This window comes from Anarrhichthys ocellatus, unplaced genomic scaffold, assembly GCF_004355925.1.
Source record: "Anarrhichthys ocellatus isolate YVR2014 unplaced genomic scaffold, GSC_Weel_1.0 scaffold74, whole genome shotgun sequence".
NCBI lineage: Eukaryota > Metazoa > Chordata > Actinopteri > Perciformes > Anarhichadidae > Anarrhichthys > Anarrhichthys ocellatus.
This window is the reverse complement of record NW_022280104.1, coordinates 944,850-963,600: the sequence shown is the minus strand read 5'-3', so window position 1 is coordinate 963,600 and position 18,751 is coordinate 944,850. Positions and strand designations below refer to the sequence as shown.

The 18,751-nt window shown below is 40.3% G+C and overlaps 1 protein-coding gene across 5 annotated transcripts in view; it reads left to right on the top strand.

Moving 5' to 3' along the window:
• Positions 1 to 18,751, top strand: part of LOC116397856 (CUB and sushi domain-containing protein 3-like) — a 214,581-nt gene that overhangs the window by 21,057 nt on the left and 174,773 nt on the right. For all 5 annotated transcript variants that reach the window (XM_031873726.1, XM_031873725.1, XM_031873723.1 and 2 more), the window contains exons 3-4: positions 6,474 to 6,586; positions 16,570 to 16,764. In XM_031873726.1, coding sequence (XP_031729586.1) covers positions 6,474 to 6,586; positions 16,570 to 16,764 — 308 coding nt within the window. The remainder of the gene's footprint in view (positions 1 to 6,473; positions 6,587 to 16,569; positions 16,765 to 18,751) is intronic.

The following is an 18,751-nucleotide window of genomic DNA, read 5'->3' as shown; positions in this document are numbered from 1 at the left end:
TACGTTACGTTCAATCCCTCGTGCCTGAGACTGGCTGGTTGAAGCACTCATTATTGTGCTGAAATTATATATTAAGCATGGTAGAGGAAAGGAGGTGAGTTAGTGTGTTAAAGCCTTTTATTGCAGTGTTTCCCTGCACAAAAAAAATGACCTCATTAAGGTGATTTCCTGTTTTTTTTTTTTTTTTTTTTGTTGCTGCTATCTTTATACAATTACTATGACTGTGAATAAGTGAAGGCCCTTAACTAAACATTGTAAATATACAGCTTAAATCAGTTTTGTGACTAAAAAGAAAGAAAAAGGTACTTTAAGTGACAGTCAATTTGAAACTTTAATATAGCAAAGTTTGTACTTAAAAAAACACATCAGTGCAATACATATTGAGATAAAGGTGAAAAGATAATTAAACATTTTTACCACTCATGTAGGCTGCATGTCATACTTTTTGGAACCATTGCATATTGAGCATTTTTAAGTATCTTTTTTTCTCCCATTTGTCGAAAAAGATTTTGTACATTTTAAAGTTAAATGCATTAATCTGGTTCGAGCTAAATTTAGAGGCTTGATCTATAAACGGTGTGCTCTTGAAAACACGTTTTGCTCTTGTTCTAGCAGTAGTGGAATGTAACAAAGTACATCTAGGCTACTCAAGTACTGCACTTAAGAACAGTACAGTTACTCTGTACTTGTAGTCTGATTTACTCGAGTATTTCCATTTTGTGTCACTTTATACTTCTCGTCCACAACATCTCAGAGGTAACTATTGTACAATAGTAGTTACTATTCAGATTCTCAATACAAATGATAAATCAACTAATAAACTATGCTGTATTAAGTTGTATTTAGCCAAATCAAAGTAGTTAAAATTAGCTCCACCTTTACCAGCTGCCACATTAAAGAGATGACCACACATTAATGCATCAATAGTTCTAATCAGATGATGGCCTACCGTAGCTATATTATTTGAATTAGGCCATTCTGGCTTCGCCCAGCCAGTAAATAAAAATCACATCCAAATCTAACTGTAATTTGTTCCAGTAGTACTATTGTAATGCCCTCGTTTTATGATGTCTATTTTAACAGTGCAGAAAGCACTTTGGAACAATTATGCAGCAGGCTAGTGTTAAATGAGTCTCTGAAGAAAGCAGCTGGTCACCACGCAGTGCACAGAGTTGGCCACAGCCAATCCACATAGACTGGTTGGTTGCGGTGGGACGATGCAGAATATAAATGAAACTACAAAATCGCATGCATGTAAATGAGTAATGCGACCTGTAAGCCGTTTTGACACCATATTTATCTTCAGTCTCAAACTAATCATCAGTTGTGATGGGTGAAGTAACTTTGTGACTCATTACGACTTGATAAAAATCTCCTTCCAAATAACTGAAAGTAGCCTGAGGTTTTCACGAAGTAAAAGCAGGATTAATGGCTGTGCGGCGCTTCGTTATGTATCTGCTGTTGCTTTATCACCTCCAACCAGGATAACCTAAATCAAATCTATGCTCGGTGTGTCTTCACACAAATACACCAGAACCACAATGCAGATAGTAGAGGATTAATTACCCTTTTGTCTGCACACCCGTGAACTAATTTGTTTTTTTGAAATGATAGCTCATATTTATCCCAGTTTTGTTTTTGCATTTGACACCCTGCCTATTTACATCTGGAGAATTACTTACAGTTGCAAACTGTAGAAACGCAACTTGGATTCTGTGCTCCACAAGTCGCATGGCATACTAGACACAGAGAGACGAATATAAACTTTTCTGATCATTCTCCAGGCAATTCACCAGATTAGATTCACCTTTTGCAATTCAAAAAATTACATTTTTTTTTGTTACATTCCACACAGCCCGGGACGAATTAATTGATGGCATGATTTGACCTTTATTACTGCAGTTATTAAACCGAAATGTCAGTGTCTAGGGCTGCTGTAATGAGTTAGGACATGTCAGTGCAAAATAAGTCTATTAATCATCTCCAGCTGTTGTTTTGAGGAGGTAGCTAACAGGCCATTATTCACCTTATTAAGTAACATGCCATATTTTGCTCCATTTATCATTATCATTACCATTATCATAAACTAAAGGCAAGTGGTTCACTTTAATTGTTGGTTACTCGGTGAGATCAGCCAGAGCACTTAAGGGGTCTTCCACCCTCCTGTCCGCTTTTTGTTCTTCTTTTCCCAGGGGACACGGGTTCAGAGCGGGTGTAGCAGGTGGGCAGAGGCAAACAAAGATACAAAGAGGCAAAGCGACACAAACGTTGAACCAGCAAGACAGGAAAAGGAAGAGCAACAGTGAATATGAGCAGCCCCCCGTGCAACGGGAAACCGAGAAACCTAGTGCGACAGAAAGAGCTAGTGCAACACAGAGGTGAATACAGATGGAGGTCGAGAGACAGTGAGTCAGACAAATAGAGGTACAACTCTCTCTTCCCTCTTCCTCTCTATGGCACGTCACTACCGTGACACACTAATCAGATGGCGGGAATGTCTGACAGCTACCTACAGGGCTGATGTAGTGCGTTCAGGTGGAAGGGAAGGCTGCATCTGTCCAGGCAATCATCGGCACCCTGCTCCCAGGCACACACACAGTCATGCTGCTGCCGTTGGTGTTGCTCTGATCCATAAACGGGTGGAGCCATAGCTGTTCAGACACCTGGCGTCTCCAGAGCCACAGTGGCATTTTCCGTTGACCCGGTGGAGTCCAATACAGATGCATTAGAACCAGTTTTTATTTGACTCCCACTTGTAGCACTGTGCAGTTTTGATTCAATGAGCTGTACAAAGTTTAACGTAGTTATATCTATATAGCAAATACATTGCTCCCGACTTTGTTTGACCTAATGCACCAGCTTCCATCAAAGGTCACAACGAATGCTTCTGATTGGCTGCGAATGTGACTGCGCTGCATTATCTACTGTACATTGTACGACCTTCTTTGCTCTGGAATTGGAATCTCTTCGTCACAAAAGTATTGTGTATTTCAATCCAAAGGCTCCACTGTACTTCCCTTTACTCATTGGATATAAAATAGTACTTAACTCTTTTTCTGATGTGCAAATTCTCTCCAAGCTTTTAAAAAGAGAGTCGACAATAGCAGGTCTGGTGTGGTTAAACATTTCCTTTCCCGCCTGTTCACACGGTATTCCAGGAAACCAGCAAGGGCTTTCGCAGTGAGCTGGAACAAGCTGTCGATTTAAATGTAAGATGTTATAGTTGCTAAGGCAAATTTGAACAAATTTATAACAAACATTAATGTCTGTCCTTGTACTTAACTTTTACTTCCTCTTGATAAATGTTCATCTTTACTCTGATACCATAAACTGTTGTACTTTCACCATCGCAAATGAAAATGGAAATTCCCTAGCGAGTCTAGCCGACCATCCAAAGTCAGATTAGAGTCTTCTTTGTAGAATTTCAAATAGGAGTGTTATTTAGCAGCAGACTTGTATCTGATAGCTCAATCACAAGCTCCTTGTCAGAGGAGACAACAAGCCCCATGGTGTTTATTTGTTAATGACATTTTCAAACCATTCACCCGATGCTGCCGTTGCCAAAGCAACATGTGGCAGTGAATGCCACGTGACGGAGATCTCTTTGTCTGCCTTTTTGTTAAGGACCTACTCAGGTCACAATGTGCTTCTTTGGTTTGAACAAACCATCACGTAAGATATTCTGACAATACACTGAAGACTCCTTGAGGAAAATGTGTCAAAATGTCGTCTACTCTCCTTTGGTTTAATGAAGAACGAGTGTTTTCTTTGGCAGTCGCCCGCTTTCATGCCCATGGTTTGGGCAAGATGTTGCTTGTTAAGGTTTTTTTTTTTTTTTAGGTTTAAATCATTCCTGATTTATCTTGACCCATCTGACTTGAGACATGACCTGACTGAATCCGAAATAAGTCTTTCGCCAACTCCACCGAGACTGTCACCTCCTAATCCTTCTCACTGACGGCCTTAGAAAAGACGTCTTCCCCTCGTGTACACTAACCCCGTGACATACTCATCCCCTTGCTTTTTTTTTGTGCCACAGTGCAATCTACGAAAGGATTTAGCCTGCTGAGACTCGGAACGTGAGTCTGAGTTTCAGTTTGGCATGTCGGCTAAGCTTTTTCTTTGGCATTCCATTCACCTTGCTTGTGGTCATGAGGAAATGCATTTTTTTTGTTTCAGACGTCCTGTTGGTTTTAGGGGACATCAGGACTACTTCACAGTACCCTGTGTATGTTGCCTGAACACTGCATTAGTTTTCTTTTCCCTTTTTGTCTCTCTGTATCACATGTTGCCATAGCAGCACATCTTTTCCCTATCCTCTGTACCCTCACAGTCAGTGCTGCAACACCAAGTAAAGATTTTGCTCGACATTTTGATTAATGGACAAACATCAGTTTTCATTTGTCCCAATCATTCAGAAATCCTTGTAGGTCAAGACTTTTTGGAGTCATTGTGTAACTGCATTGCACCCGTCTTGGTGGGTGGCAGTGACCTTTGCGCGAGCATGTATTCTGCAGCCACTGATTGTTCTGTGGTTTCTGTTCTGCTCAGCCAATAATTCCCCCCCCCCCCCCCCATGGATCCCCCTCCCCGGACTTTAGGTAAGAGGGCCTAATTTGAAAGACTATCCCAGCTTGATATCATACTGTGTTTCATTGAAAAGGGGGGAAAGATTGAGGGCTCGTTAGTTACATGCCACAGCACTTAACGCTGGGGCCAGAGAGAGAGAGGCAAGGGTCACACGCTTCTCTTTTCAACGAGGCCTTTGTGAACAGAAGCACAGAACTGTAGTCAGATCACTCATGTGTCCACACTTGACATTTTCATGTGACCTCTGACTGAGCCATATTTCTAATGATCCTGAGATATTGAAGGCACTGCCATTTCTTTGAGTGATTTCCTCGATAATATTCTCTCACATATGTAGATATTCGTGTCCTATAGCATAGCTCTGCACTATGTGCACACGTAACAGGGTTTGGGGCCTGCACAATACATATTGCCTTTTGATATGTAGATTGTGGCCAGCTTGAATATTGCCCAAACAAACGACATTGAAACAATAAGTAAAACCATAAAAAGTGAATTATTTTAATCCTTTCTCCTGTACTTGTTGTTTCTGTTCAAGCACTCCACCAAAGACTTATCTTTTGATGCACAGGCCTTGCCGCTTGCGTCCACTTTTAATTTATCCATGATAGCATGCAAATTTACTACAGTTCTCTTGTGAATGATTAGGCTTCTAACAAGGTTACATTTTCAGTTCTGTTTCCTCCATAAATGTATTCAAAATTGCCTCATGTAGCAATTGACTTTTAGCAGTATCTTTGCATGCAGTACCTGCGACAAAGGGTAATTATTTAGTGCAAGGACCAGCACAGTTCACACTGCTGTAATTGGAAACTCTATTGAAGCTATAAATACAGCACCCTCTTCTTTGCTGTCGCAAGGGGAAGTTGTGTTTTTTCACACTTTGGCCCACGACGGACATTATTCACCTGGCTTATTGTCAGGTAGAGGTTCAGACACACAAACGGCCCCAAAACTAGCAATGGAAAATAACAAGAAGAGGAAACCATAGAGAAGGAGACATTTTCTTTCATGCACAAGTTATATCCATGCTACACAGCCTGGCTTACAGCAGGGGAAGGTCGATAGAACATCAGCAACTGCCGCTGAGGAATGGTCAGCAACACATCTTGTTTACGACGCCGTGAAAGTAAATGGATTTGTTTGGATCTGCACCTAATTTGAAATGCAGTAATGAAGCAGTCTGTTACAATGCAGCTGCCAGCCATCAAACACCGTCCAACAGTAGGGAATATTCTCGCTTGGGTTTTGATTGTGTTGTACCCGATATATTATTGGGGGACAAATTGCGTCACGATTCTCAGAGCGGTCATGCTTTATTACACACAAAAAGTTACAGAGCACGAACTCACCAGTGGTGTGAGGTCATTATTTTTTTAAGTGATGGTTACTTTGGTGTGCAGGTTTTCTGTATCGTTGCATTTTAGTGCACACACCTCTCTCAACAGGACTTTATAAAAGTACGGTCAGCCACTTCACCTGACGGCTTATCTAATTAAAATACAACAACAACAGATGTTGAGGTTTTGGTTTCAGCCTCACAACATTTCAACAGCGTTGTCTTTTTTGGAATCATTACAATTTGGGGGAAAAGCCTACATGGTAGTAGATGTCACTCAGAATCCATTGCTAGGCGTTTTTCTTGAACTGGTTTATGTGAAAGCTGACAAATGCAAATGTTTTACCACAGTAATAATTCTTTCAATTTATGCGGGTCATGTTGGACTGTCATCACATCGATTTAATTAAAACATTTGTCTTGCATTTTTAATTAGGCTCAAGTTACAACACAATACATTTTTATTGTTATAAGCATATTTATGTAATTCATATCAATGAAATCATACATTCAGCACTGCGGTTTCTCTCTCTCTTATCTGCAGGTTAACAGGATTTACCATCCCTCCGCCTGTTACCAGTTCTGGCTCCATTTTTTCACTGAGGCTTACCAGTGACTTTGCAGTAAGCGCCCATGGATTTAAGGTAGCTTATGAAGGTAAGAGAACCATCATTTTTCTGCACTTTGATTTTCATTGTCATTAGAAATGGCCATTTAAATTGAAAAATGAAAGATATGTGGAATTGAAGTCAGAGACGACGATCAGGACAGCTCTTCATGAACTGGGTCTTCATTTCGAAGAAAAATCCGTCAGCCAGGAGAAATGGACGCCATTTATTCTTAAGAGAGGGACATGAGATCACTCTTACCTCACCTGATTTCCAGTAGGACTTCCACTTTTGAGTTATGGAAACATTACACCTCAAATTAAGCAAATTAATCTCATATTTTCCGACCCCCCCAGACTCCCGAACCTTTTCTGCAACTCCAGAGGTGCATCTGAAATTGCATGGCAGATGGCGATGGGAATTAGTTGAACTAATGGATGTACAGAGTTATCTGTGTTGAAGCAGAGCCGAGTGCAGTGCGGAGCTGTCTAAATATGAACTATCCTTCTGTGGCCATCTCGCTCACCCCTACTTTATTCCCCCCTCTGCTCTTTCATGTGAAAGCTCATCACTCATCCATCTCTATTTCTCTTTCTCCATTCCTTTATTATGATATTACATGTGCTTTTTTTCCCTCTTAAGCACTCATTTCTTTTCCTCCACGTTTCATCATCCTATCTTCTTTCCTACCCTTTGGCTTCTCCTGCCTTTCCTTCTTCCTCCTGCCCCTGTGTCTCTTTGGATTGTCTGCTCTTATTTGCCTTCTACTCCAAATATCCTTAAGCTGTTTTGTTACTTTCTGTCTTATTCCCTTACCTTCTCCTGCGCAAACAGGCTGACCCCGTCCTGTTGCCTCACTCCCTCTCCCTTCCACGATGTCCTTTTTTGTCCCCCTGTACCCCCTCCTCATCTCCCCTCCTGCCCCAGACCTGACCAGTCGAGGACCTCTCCCCTCTCTATCTGCCCATTTTTGCTTTCCGTCCCCTGCTCTGCGTTTCTCTTTCTATCTTCCTCTCTGTCTCCAGGGATAGGCTTGGTTGAATTAGATCTTGTTGTTCTGCCTCCACCTTTTGCATGTGTAATCTTCAATAGAATTTCATGCTGATTTGGATGTCAATCGCATTTTGTTACGCACGAGGCACATATATTTCCCGTTACTCAATACTGAAGACCCAGGCGAAAAAAAAAAGAAGTACTTTTTGTATTTAAAATATGCTGACATTTTCAGTAGTACACTGCAAATATACTATCAAAGAATTGTACTTTCTGAAAATATATAAAAAGTATACAAAAGTCACGCTTTCACCCATTTACATTAAGTTGTTCCAATTTAGCACACAAAAATATACTAAATACACTTCAAATGTGCATAACTACTATTTAATCACAACTAAAATATATTAAGTATAAAATAAGTTGTTCCAAAATAGCACTCTTTAAGTATACTGATGATTAGTAGGGCTTCAAGTATACTCAAGTATGCTAAAATTAAATATACTTAGCATATTCATTTTTCACCTGGGGAGGACAGTGGAGAACAAGGCTGGGTGACATGATGGTATGTGCTATGTGACAGTAGAAATTATTCCACTGGTAGGGATTTTAAAAAAAAAAACGTTTCCACCGCCATAGGTATTCTTGTGTGATCTTGTGATTCTTGCGTGATATCGCAAATCCAGGTGCAGCTGGCAAGGTAACGTGATTTCTGCCGACATGGAAGAGGAGAGTGAAGTAGAGCCGACGGAGGCATTGTGAGGAAGAACATTACATTTTCACATGTATTCTTTTGGCAAATTTGTGGGATTTTTATATTGTACAGACTAAAGTCAGGGTGGTATTTATAGAGCCTTTTACAGCCGACGTCACCAAAAACATGCGTGCATGTGTCGAAAACAGAGGCGGCGTTTTGCCCCAGCCATCCAGATGAGTTAGCAAGCTTTAAACATTGACTTAAAACTCTTAACAGCATCAAAATGTCTGGTTGTTGCATGTTCTGTTGTCAGAATCCAAGCTCCAACAGCCGACTCAAGTTCTACAGAATTCTGACAGGATCGCGACTGTTTCAGAGCAACAGGTGTTTCAGTTTAATGAGTGACCGCTTTAACTGGCGACTCTCTGCCAAATGCATCCATGGTTGCTTGTTGTAGCTTGCGTAAATGGTTGGCCTAAATAATAAACACAGATGAGTGTGTACTAAAAATTGACAGAAGGCTTTTACAGGACATCTACATGTTCTGTTGGTTTTTTCAACAGCTGCCGTCACTACGAGGAACCAGAGACGCATTCCGCTGAGAGTCAGTAGTTGAACCGAAACACCGGTGGCATCTATGGCTGCAAGCTATTAAATGTCTCGACTACCACTGGACTGATAACAATGCTTGTGTTTGTAGTGCCCATTTTAAAACTCGGTCTTTGCCGTGGTATGTGACATTCTGCAAAAGACATGAAATAAGAAATAACGCATTTCCAAGCATCTAGTCGTCATTGTTTAACTGTAAAAAGGTCTACTTGCACCTGTTAACCAACCTGTTACACTGGATTTTGAGATATGACCTTAAAATGTATACTACGCTATTTTTGTTGGTTTTTGCAGTGACATTATTATTACTATGATATCACTGTATTGAAAAATTAAAAATAATACTCCATTCAAAACATGATTATAGAAGTTTTTGCTCTATTGCCAATGTAAGGTAACATAACTTAAGAAAGCTAAAAATTTAAAAAACAAACAAATGAGTGTTAATTGGCTCCAAATAAGAATGACACCTGCATGTGTTCTGGGAGGAGGAGCCTGCCCCATAATGTAAATGTAAGAGAGTCATTCAGTTAGTTTACAGTTTCTAACCCACATGAAGAGTTTCAAAAAACGCAGTGTAGACACTAAACGGCACCGTACAAAAGAAAAATGGACTGTGAGCAGCGTGGCTTGGCTGCGGGAAGCTCATCTAGAGATTCGACGTGTCTCGCCTATTTTTTCTCGGCAAAAGACGTTCACGGTAAATAGAATAGAAACCCTTTTTATTGTCATATACACGAAATTTGACCTCTGCATTTGACCCATCCCTATATATAGGGAGCAGTGGGCTGTCAATTATAGGCGCCCGGGGTTCAGTGTCTTGCTCAGGGACACTACGACACGTGGCACGTCCCAGTCGAGGATCGAACCATTGACCCTGCGGTTACCAGACAACCCTCTTAAGCCAGTGAGCCACGGTCGCCCCAGATGACGGTAATTAGACGGTAATAAAGACGGTATTGCAAAATCCATGTAATGGCCGAATGTGACACCGGTGATAAAACTGGTTTACCGCCCAACCCTAAGTCGGCTATTTATTTATTGGTTTATTTGAACGGGACAGTGCACATTAATAAAAACATTTCTGCAAATGTGCCAGAGTTAGCCAAAAGGCCATTTTTCATCTGTAGTCCCAAATATAGTTATTTTAAATATTTCTCAATTTAATTTACAGTCATTTGAAATTACGTATACTGTTATAAAAGTGTTGTGTAGGAGTATGGATAAAGGATTGTAGCCAAAGCTGTAGGCCGGTAAAATTTAGACCCGGGGTTGGGTTTAAAGAATATATTTTCCGATTCTAATCGATCTTCATTTGAATTATCTATCGATATCTATCCAGAGATTGACATTTTAATATATGCCTTTACCCGTGGATGCGTGGAGCTTTAAACCGAGTAGCAAACTTTCTTTGAATCAAAACATGACGGGAGCTGCCCCACTTGTTGCACCACCAAGCAGCGGCTCCGGATTCTCTTAGAAGTAGAGGGGCCAAAAAAAGTGTGATTGACATTTTACATTTTTTTTTTTTTTTTTTTTTTCTCTGCTTAAAGTGTTTACAGCTGATCTGCTCCGGATGCCTCACAGTCTCTCTCAAACACCCACTCATAATATGTAAACATGTGGCTGCACTTAAACCCGACCTTGGCCATTTTCACACGGTGGTAGTCCTATTGACCAGCTAAGCTTGCGTTGGCATTTTGCAAGTTGTTCTCTTCATCTACACACGTTCGCAGTGTGGAACAAGGTCGTAAAGTGGCGCCCTTGCCGCCAAGCCTAAAGGCAAGTGTCTGGTTGCGTTTCAGAATAGACCAGGAATAGACCAGCTTAGAGGGTTTCTTGTACAATTTACAGCATTAGTTCAATGACAATATCTTTCATATCCAAACAATATTGGTATTGTAACTGAAATATCCGAATTGGGACCTTGTGAATCAGAATCACATAGATTTGGGAAATCAGTGGCGATACCCAGCCCTACTTAAAGCATGAATGATCATGAGAAACTGAGCTGTACATGTTTTGGTCTAATAGCCTCATGTTACGAGATGGTACACAGCATAAATATTTAAACAACAATCTTAAGATATATGGTATTATTTACTCAAGCCTCTACAGACACTTTCCCAGAAACCCTTGGTATGATGGTTTTAAAACAGTGTATTCCCAACAAATTGTGTATCGTACACATTGTATGCAATGGTAGCATACAATGTGAATAAACCACCATATTTCTGAAGTTACTTGGTATCATTATCGTTGTCATCACTATCATCTGAATTTAAACTAAAGCACAACGTCTTGACTATCATCAGAGACCCACATGCATGACACATGCAACACAAAAATACTTAATGTGCTCATCCGTAGTGTATTCATTTGCATGTACTGTCACCGCTTCATGACTTTCGTCCTTGTTATGCTGATGTGGTTTGCAAAGTCGTATGCGTGAATATGTGCGATGCTGCTCACTCTTTTGACTAAAAGTGTGTGGTGCTTGTCGACACTCGGATATGATTGAATCATGACTGCAATCAAGTGAGTTTGAATCTGCGTACATACGAAGGACACGGTGAAGGACATGGCCAGTTGGAATTTAATTTCTCAGCAGCCCGTCAGCCTTTAGTCAAGAATCTTGGAATGCAAACCAGCTCCAACTTTCAGTGAATTTTAGTACTGATAAGTGGCTACTTTTCCTCTCCTATAACCCGTCTCTCAGTGTAATCCTGAAATCTTAACACTTGGGCAAGCCCTGAAAGGGTCAAGCTGCATTTATTATGAGAAGAGATATGGGGGGGTTATTCAACACAGCCAAACAATGGCCATTGGTGCTTGTAGCTTCCCAAGCGACAGAGATAGGCTGCCTCTGTGCAGTGTACATGTACCGAGCTGGGAGTAATGCTATCTCCTTGCCCTTTGTTGAAGATGTGTATTTGCTGTGAAAACATTGCCGTGCCTATCTAAAACCTGCCTCGATGCCATTTCAACTTGCCCTTTTATTTGGAAGTCTTTGAAAGACAGGTGACCCATAAAACATAATTTCATCTTTTCTCCCCAAATCATTTCATCTGTCTTTCTGTGGCTATGCAGATTGACCACTGAGTTGGAAAAGTGTGTGTGTGTGTGTGTGTGTATGTGTGTGCGTGCGTATTGTTTACCAGCTGCATTGCCCTGTGATCCAACATGGGTTCAGTCAATACTCTTCTCCCCGCCTGCATGAAAATCCAGCTCAGCAGCCAGTGAAGCAGGATGCCAGACAGGCAGTCTACAGGCGGCTCCTGTGGGGAAGTGTGCTGCTTGTGTGCTCACAAACACTGCCACTCCTTCAAACCTCCATCTTCTTCAAAGGGCTGCAGAGTCATTAGATATACAGGCGAAATAAATAGCTCTGCCCCAGAGAAATCTCGCACCCAACTACCTCATTTACTAGTTCACATAACTCACTCGTTGCCACTGTGATGAGAGATAATGCAAGCCACTCTCGCTCCCACTGTTTGGGACTGTAGGTCAAAATTGTGTTTGTTATGATGACAGAGTACCATAAATGTGGTGTTTTTACTGAAATGTTGGTTTCCCAGGCCTTGTGTTACATTTTATGTTGCTGGTCTCTTGTACGATTACGGTGTATAACGGATCTGTTTGGTTTACAAAGGTCAGAGAGATGCTTTTTGTTAGTCGTTAGTATTTTACCTTCTCTGGCATTATAAATGATACTTGCTGTGTGTATTATAATGTTATGCACCGTTTTCAACCAGGCATCATTTTGCAGAGTGAGTGGTGCTTTGTGCGTTCAAGAGCACTCCTTTAGCATTGTGTTAGCATTGTTTTTGGACAGGTTTTCACTGGGTTTTGCACCAGCCCCTGGTGTTGAGGAGCAGTTGTTTTCCAAAGGTTCAGTTAAATCAACAATTTATTTAGGGTGCTCCACACAGCAACACTTGTTAGCTCAGGGCTAACACTGTATCTAAAACACTTGATTTCTTTAGGGGGCTCTTCAAACCCTTAGTTTAAGTTTAAGTAGAAATTCTGATTCAATGTTAAGTGCAGGCTATTATTCAAAGTACTTATTTTTTTTAAATGAGTTTTTAACAGATATTCAGGTACTGTAGCTGCAATTGAGGCACAGTTTTGTATTGTCTACAGTGAGAGGCCTTATCCAAGCCAGCTGCTTGAAATGTGTGCAACACATCCTTTGAATTTATTCAACAGCAATGTCTGTCTGAGACATAGTTATGACTAGAGTAGTTATGACTTTCCATACAAACCAAAGGCTAATGAGTCAGTGCTGGTATAATTACAGCTGGGATGTATCTATTGCTTTTTAATTGGTGACCTGGGGTGAGTTTCTCCAAACTATTACTGATATTGTACACCAATGCGTATGAGCATTCACTAAAAATCTGTACAAGCAGCTGCACAACTATTGTCGTGGGTGGGAGGTTTTTGTTTTTAAGCTTTTTAAATGCATCATTCCCTCTCATAGAAAATCCGTCGGTAATTATTAAAGACCATCACATTTCCTGGAAAATGTGGTGTCATCCTGTCAAATAATTTATACGTTATCATATTTTTATTTGGCTGAGTGCAATCTGTCCGAGACCCCAGCAACATCTGGCAGCTGAAATTATAATTCCATTCAGGGTACGTGGTATGATTTGTAACACTCAAACACGCCACACACTTTGAAGTTCTTGATTTTATTCATGGTCACGTCCAAGTCACAGCAGTTTAGTCAAGACACTTGTTAGCAGCAGCAGCACATCTCATGCTGTGTATATTGCATAATGCAGATGCTTCTATTCAAGGTAAGAAGCACTGTCGGAGTGTACCGTGATGATGAGAGACTTTCTGTCTGAAAATGTGAGTCTCGCCCCTCTCTATGATGGCCAGCTCTCCCCCCCCCACCCCGCCCAGTGTAGCTGTTTGGAACAGCAATCAACACGTTTTGATTGCTGTGTTGTATGAAGCAGTTATTTTATAGCATAACCCCACGCATAGACATGGTTTGGTAGACAGACTAAACTTTATATACGTGCTGATTGCACAGTTACTTTGGCTTTAGACATTAGAATTAATATTAGAATTAACACTTTCCAATTATTTTGTCAACCCACATATTGTACCATGGAAAGCTCGTACCTGGAATGTACAGTACAGTATGCGATGTATGCGTATGCACCTAACCTTGTTTTCCTTTAAACATAATTGGCACAGAACTCCACTAATAAGTCAACCACAGATGGCTTGGCAGCCTAATTCAGCAGCCAGGCTCTTGCTGATCAAGTTATTTTTTTAATTGCCAGATGAGTGTTAAATAGCTAAAACACAGTGTGCCTTTGATGGTCTCCAGTGATCATCATCCTTAAAGGGTAAATGTCCAGTCGAACATTACTGGTGTGATGGAAAGCTTTGTGGGGAACAGTTTTGGGGTCATGGGGAGTTCTGAATAACATCTGGTAGCACACAAAAACCAGTCCCCTGACCAACTGTCTTGTTTAGATGCTTTTGATTCAAATGTTTTAAGGTCAGCAGTGTGCTGCAATGTGATCTGCTGTTCTCTGCATCAAACTGTAAAGGGTATCGTGGTGAGTTTTCAGATATTCAGATTGCCTTTCATGTGCTCAATCACACTTTTTAACTCTCCAAATTTGATATTTCAAACAATTACATTTAAATTCCACAGGCTTTTCATGATGATATACTTTATTTGATGTTTGTTATCAGGCGTCATGCTGCGCTATGTAGGGATGCATACATTCTTTGCAGCTTGTGTTGTCTTTACCCTCGTATTATTATTCATAGTAACAATATTTTTTGGATGGTGTTTTAGATCTATTCTTACCTTTTTTTTTTTTTATAGATTATGCAATGTGCCTCATATACTCTTGGTTACAGCACCATGGATTATTTATGAGAGAGGAGCCTTGTCAGTTACATATCTGAATGTCAAGTAAAACAGACTGTTGTGGTTAAACTTTCCCAAACTTTTTGTAAGTAATAGTTTACACGTTTTCTAATGCAAAACAGTTGCAAATGTAATTATTAGGAGACTGAGCTGCTGCTCCTCACCCCTGACATCTGCACTGGTCAGATGTCAAACCTGTTTAGATGAAGTCTGCCTCTCACTGCTCACATCCTGCATTGGTCAGGAATCATTCGTGCTGCACTATGTATGGCCCCATCTTCCCCTCAGTTTGCACCTCACGAAAAACATCACTCAAAATGGCTGTCAATCACAAATTTCTGTCGGTATTTAATTTTGCTCATAAAAATATACAGCCGGTAGTTGATGCTGAAGATTTACATTGCATCCGTTAGAGATCATACGTGTGAGGGATGTTTATGTGAGCATCTGCAGTGTAAAGTGGATTAGTAATTGGGTTTCAAAAATGATTGCTGGAAATCATTACTGTATTAGAAAACGCAGCCTCTCATTGAAATCGACTTCAGGATTAGGGTCTCAAATATACTTCTTATTTCTCTCTGTCTGTCTTTATGTATCCATAGATCCGTCTAATACACATCATCTACGTTTTTAAAAATGCCTTTTGGTTCCCTGGCTTGCCAGTTGGTATAATTAGCCACAAACAGATGGCACATATCAAAAATACTATTTTTGACTTTACTGCATTATCAGTGACGAGCTTCGGGGCTGAAGGATCTGGATCTGATCAGACAAATTTGGATTTTTTTCATCATTACCCACAAGTTGTGAAGTGTTCTTTGTCATGAAGCTGAGTCAAAGTGTGTCTTTTTAGACAATTATTATTGTTTGTATAATTGTAATACGATTAAGTATCTGAGCTTATCTAACATGCACTCTGTATATTTAATAATACATTAAGTGTATGAGCTGATGTTTTTTTAACTGAAATGATCTTTTCTTACCCATATAGCTTATGTGAAATATTTAACTGTGAATAGATGACAAAGCATGAGTTCACTAATACCTAATCAGGAAAGTGCACTATATTAGGAAAGTAGTTACTGAAAAGACATATTACTTTGTGTCTTAAACACATGCGTAAGGTTGACTGCAGGTTCCAACTGCCAAAAGGACCCCTGAGCGTTAGTTTACTGTCAAAACTTCAGTCAACGTGTGACTCCCGAAGCAACAAGAAGCTGATGATGTGCTCTGTACTGCTTTAAATAAAATCTTTGGTGATAAATTTCATGCAGGCTGGACATGTGCAGTGGAATTTTGACAGAGATTGAGTTATGGTGGTCTAATGTAGGAGAGAAATGTGCTGGAAGATTGTGTTCAAGCTAAATAATACAGGATGGAGGAGCGGCCCAGGCCAGTTTATCACAACTTACTGTAGATCTTTATAACAATTCTCCGTCAATACCTTGCAAAAGAATACATTGATCATCACTACTTTGGCTCTGTCGGCGCATGAGCACAGTATGATGGTCATTTCTTGGGAGTAGATGTATAACTTCAATATGCCATCTTCAAAAGTGTGTCTGCCAAGGGATTTACAAAAACATATGAATGCAAGTAATATTTTTCATTGTTATGGTAGTTTTGTCACATGCAGTTCTTTACCTCCAAAATCTATGTTTGTACCGTGATTATTAAAGGAGTAAACATAAGTTTGAAAAATATTCATGTCCTTATATTAATTAATATACAGATTTCACCATGATGCTATTTTAACACTCTGCTACATATTTTATACAGCAACACATTGTTTTTCTTAACAATACTGTCTTCGCTTTCCATTTTCCAGAGCTGAGAAGCAGCTCATGTGGGAACCCAGGGGTTCCACCCAAGGGCATACTGAATGGAACTCAGTTCAACATAGGCGACAAGATCCGCTACCGGTGCGTCACCGGCTATGTCCTGGACGGCCATTCGCTCCTCGCCTGTGTGACCACCGCAGCCGGTGTGTCCGTGTGGGACTTCCCTGTGCCAATCTGCAGAGGTAAGGCTGTTTCATCACTGACAATGAGTCATAAATCATTCAAACTGCAGATGATTACTGCTGTTGGCAACTTTTCTCCCACTAGTACGATGTGACTGTGGGGTATCGTGGTTACAGGTTATCTACACATTTAAGGGTTCCCCTAAGACATTTAAAATGAGTATGGGATTGGTTTGTTTTGACCTGTTGATGTCTGGTTTTCACGAAATTGCTTAAAGTTAATTGCTTTGACATGATTGACAGCTTGATGGCGTGCGATTGGGCGACAGGTGACATGCCCCACAGATATAGTGAAGTCTGGCACAAATCTCATTGGATCTGTAAATTTAGTTGCAATCTAATGAGATGGAATGATTTTAATCATGTTGAAGAAGTTGATTAGAGCCTCCATGGCTCAAAAGGTTAATTAAATATTTATTCCTGTAGAGCAAGTAGCTTAAATACATTAATTCTGGTAGCAGGTGTGGAACATCTACTAGATTTCTGCATCGCCACTTGGGCTGTACTTAAAGCAGAGACATGGGACAGTTCTGAGGCCACAGTCTGGAGGATTTCAAGTGGAAAAAGCCACATCATTCAGTCAGACCTGTAACCTGTGAAACTGCAATATCTACTGTCGGCCTTTTCACTCGCATGTCAGGTTAAATATGCTGAGACACGGATATGGCAAACGGCTATAGATTTTTTTTTTTTTTTTAACCATTAAATCTTATGTCTACCTCAGTAAAAGGGACCCGAAAATAAAACGGATTATTTGGACCGTTAACCTTTTTACAAGTGAATGCGAAAGACAAGTGAATTAATTATGTAGTAGTGTCCTCTCGTAAAGATTCTCGAGGACATGGAGAATTTTTAATTGCGGTAGGTTTCACGAAGCAAAATCCTGCCATCTCATCGAATAATGCACCAAATCTTAACATCCCACATAAGAAAGCTCTTCAGCAAGCAGTCCCAACATTTCCACATTACGTACGAGTGTTTGTCTCACTTAACATGCACTTGGCTGTTCAGACTACTTGAATATTATGAAAAAATAGCATAAATATACGGTATGAGCATCCAGCAGGAGCCGAGATCAGTTTACAGTATTCAAATATTTCAAAAAGTTTCAGGAATCTGCATCGCTTGAGGTGTAATAGATTTTCTTTTCTGACACTTGGAGAGCTTCATAATGTTTTTTTCTTCATTTTCTTCTCCGAATCTTCCTAGCGTATTCAGAAATACCGTATTGACCAGGATTTGAACCCTTAAGGATGCTGTGCATGGGTAATTTGTCTCAGCAAGCTCTTTTGCTCAACCATCAGGAACGGAGGATGAAGAGGACGCTATAGCATAATGATGGTTTCTTACTGACAGCCGGTTGATGAATGACTGACGAGTGCTCTTCATACCACGCTGTTTATCCCTTGCTGTGCTCAGATGAGACCTGTCGTCGCACTGACGCAAATAATCCATGACATTTGTGGAAAGCCGTTGTGCTGGTAACAGCACGTAGGGACTTAGTTTGTAATTTTTAAAGTATTGCCACAGTACAATGTCTGCACAGAGGTCTGAGTGTGATCATTTGGCCTGATGGATTAAAAATTAGGTAAGGCAGTTATAGATACTGCAAGTGCTCTCTTACAGAGGGAAGTTTGGTGTGGACTCAAAGTTTCTGAGCTGCTATCACTGGTAGCAGCTAAATGTAGGCAAACTAGGTTTAATCAATGTTAAAGGCTTGTCTGAATCTCCATTTGGACATTTGTTTAAAGATTGCATACTTTTTTCTTTCTACTTTTAGTACATATTGCAGCTGCCCTTACAAAGTACACACTCTAGCATGCAGTATGCATTCAATTGGGATATACTTCCTCAGAACATGGCCCCTTGATCTTTGACTCTTTTGCTCATGTATTGTGGGTCAGAATAAACAGAAAAGCATGCCGGCTTGCATACTACAAAATGTGACCGGATCTAGTAAAACATCCTGGTATTTTATGGTACATAC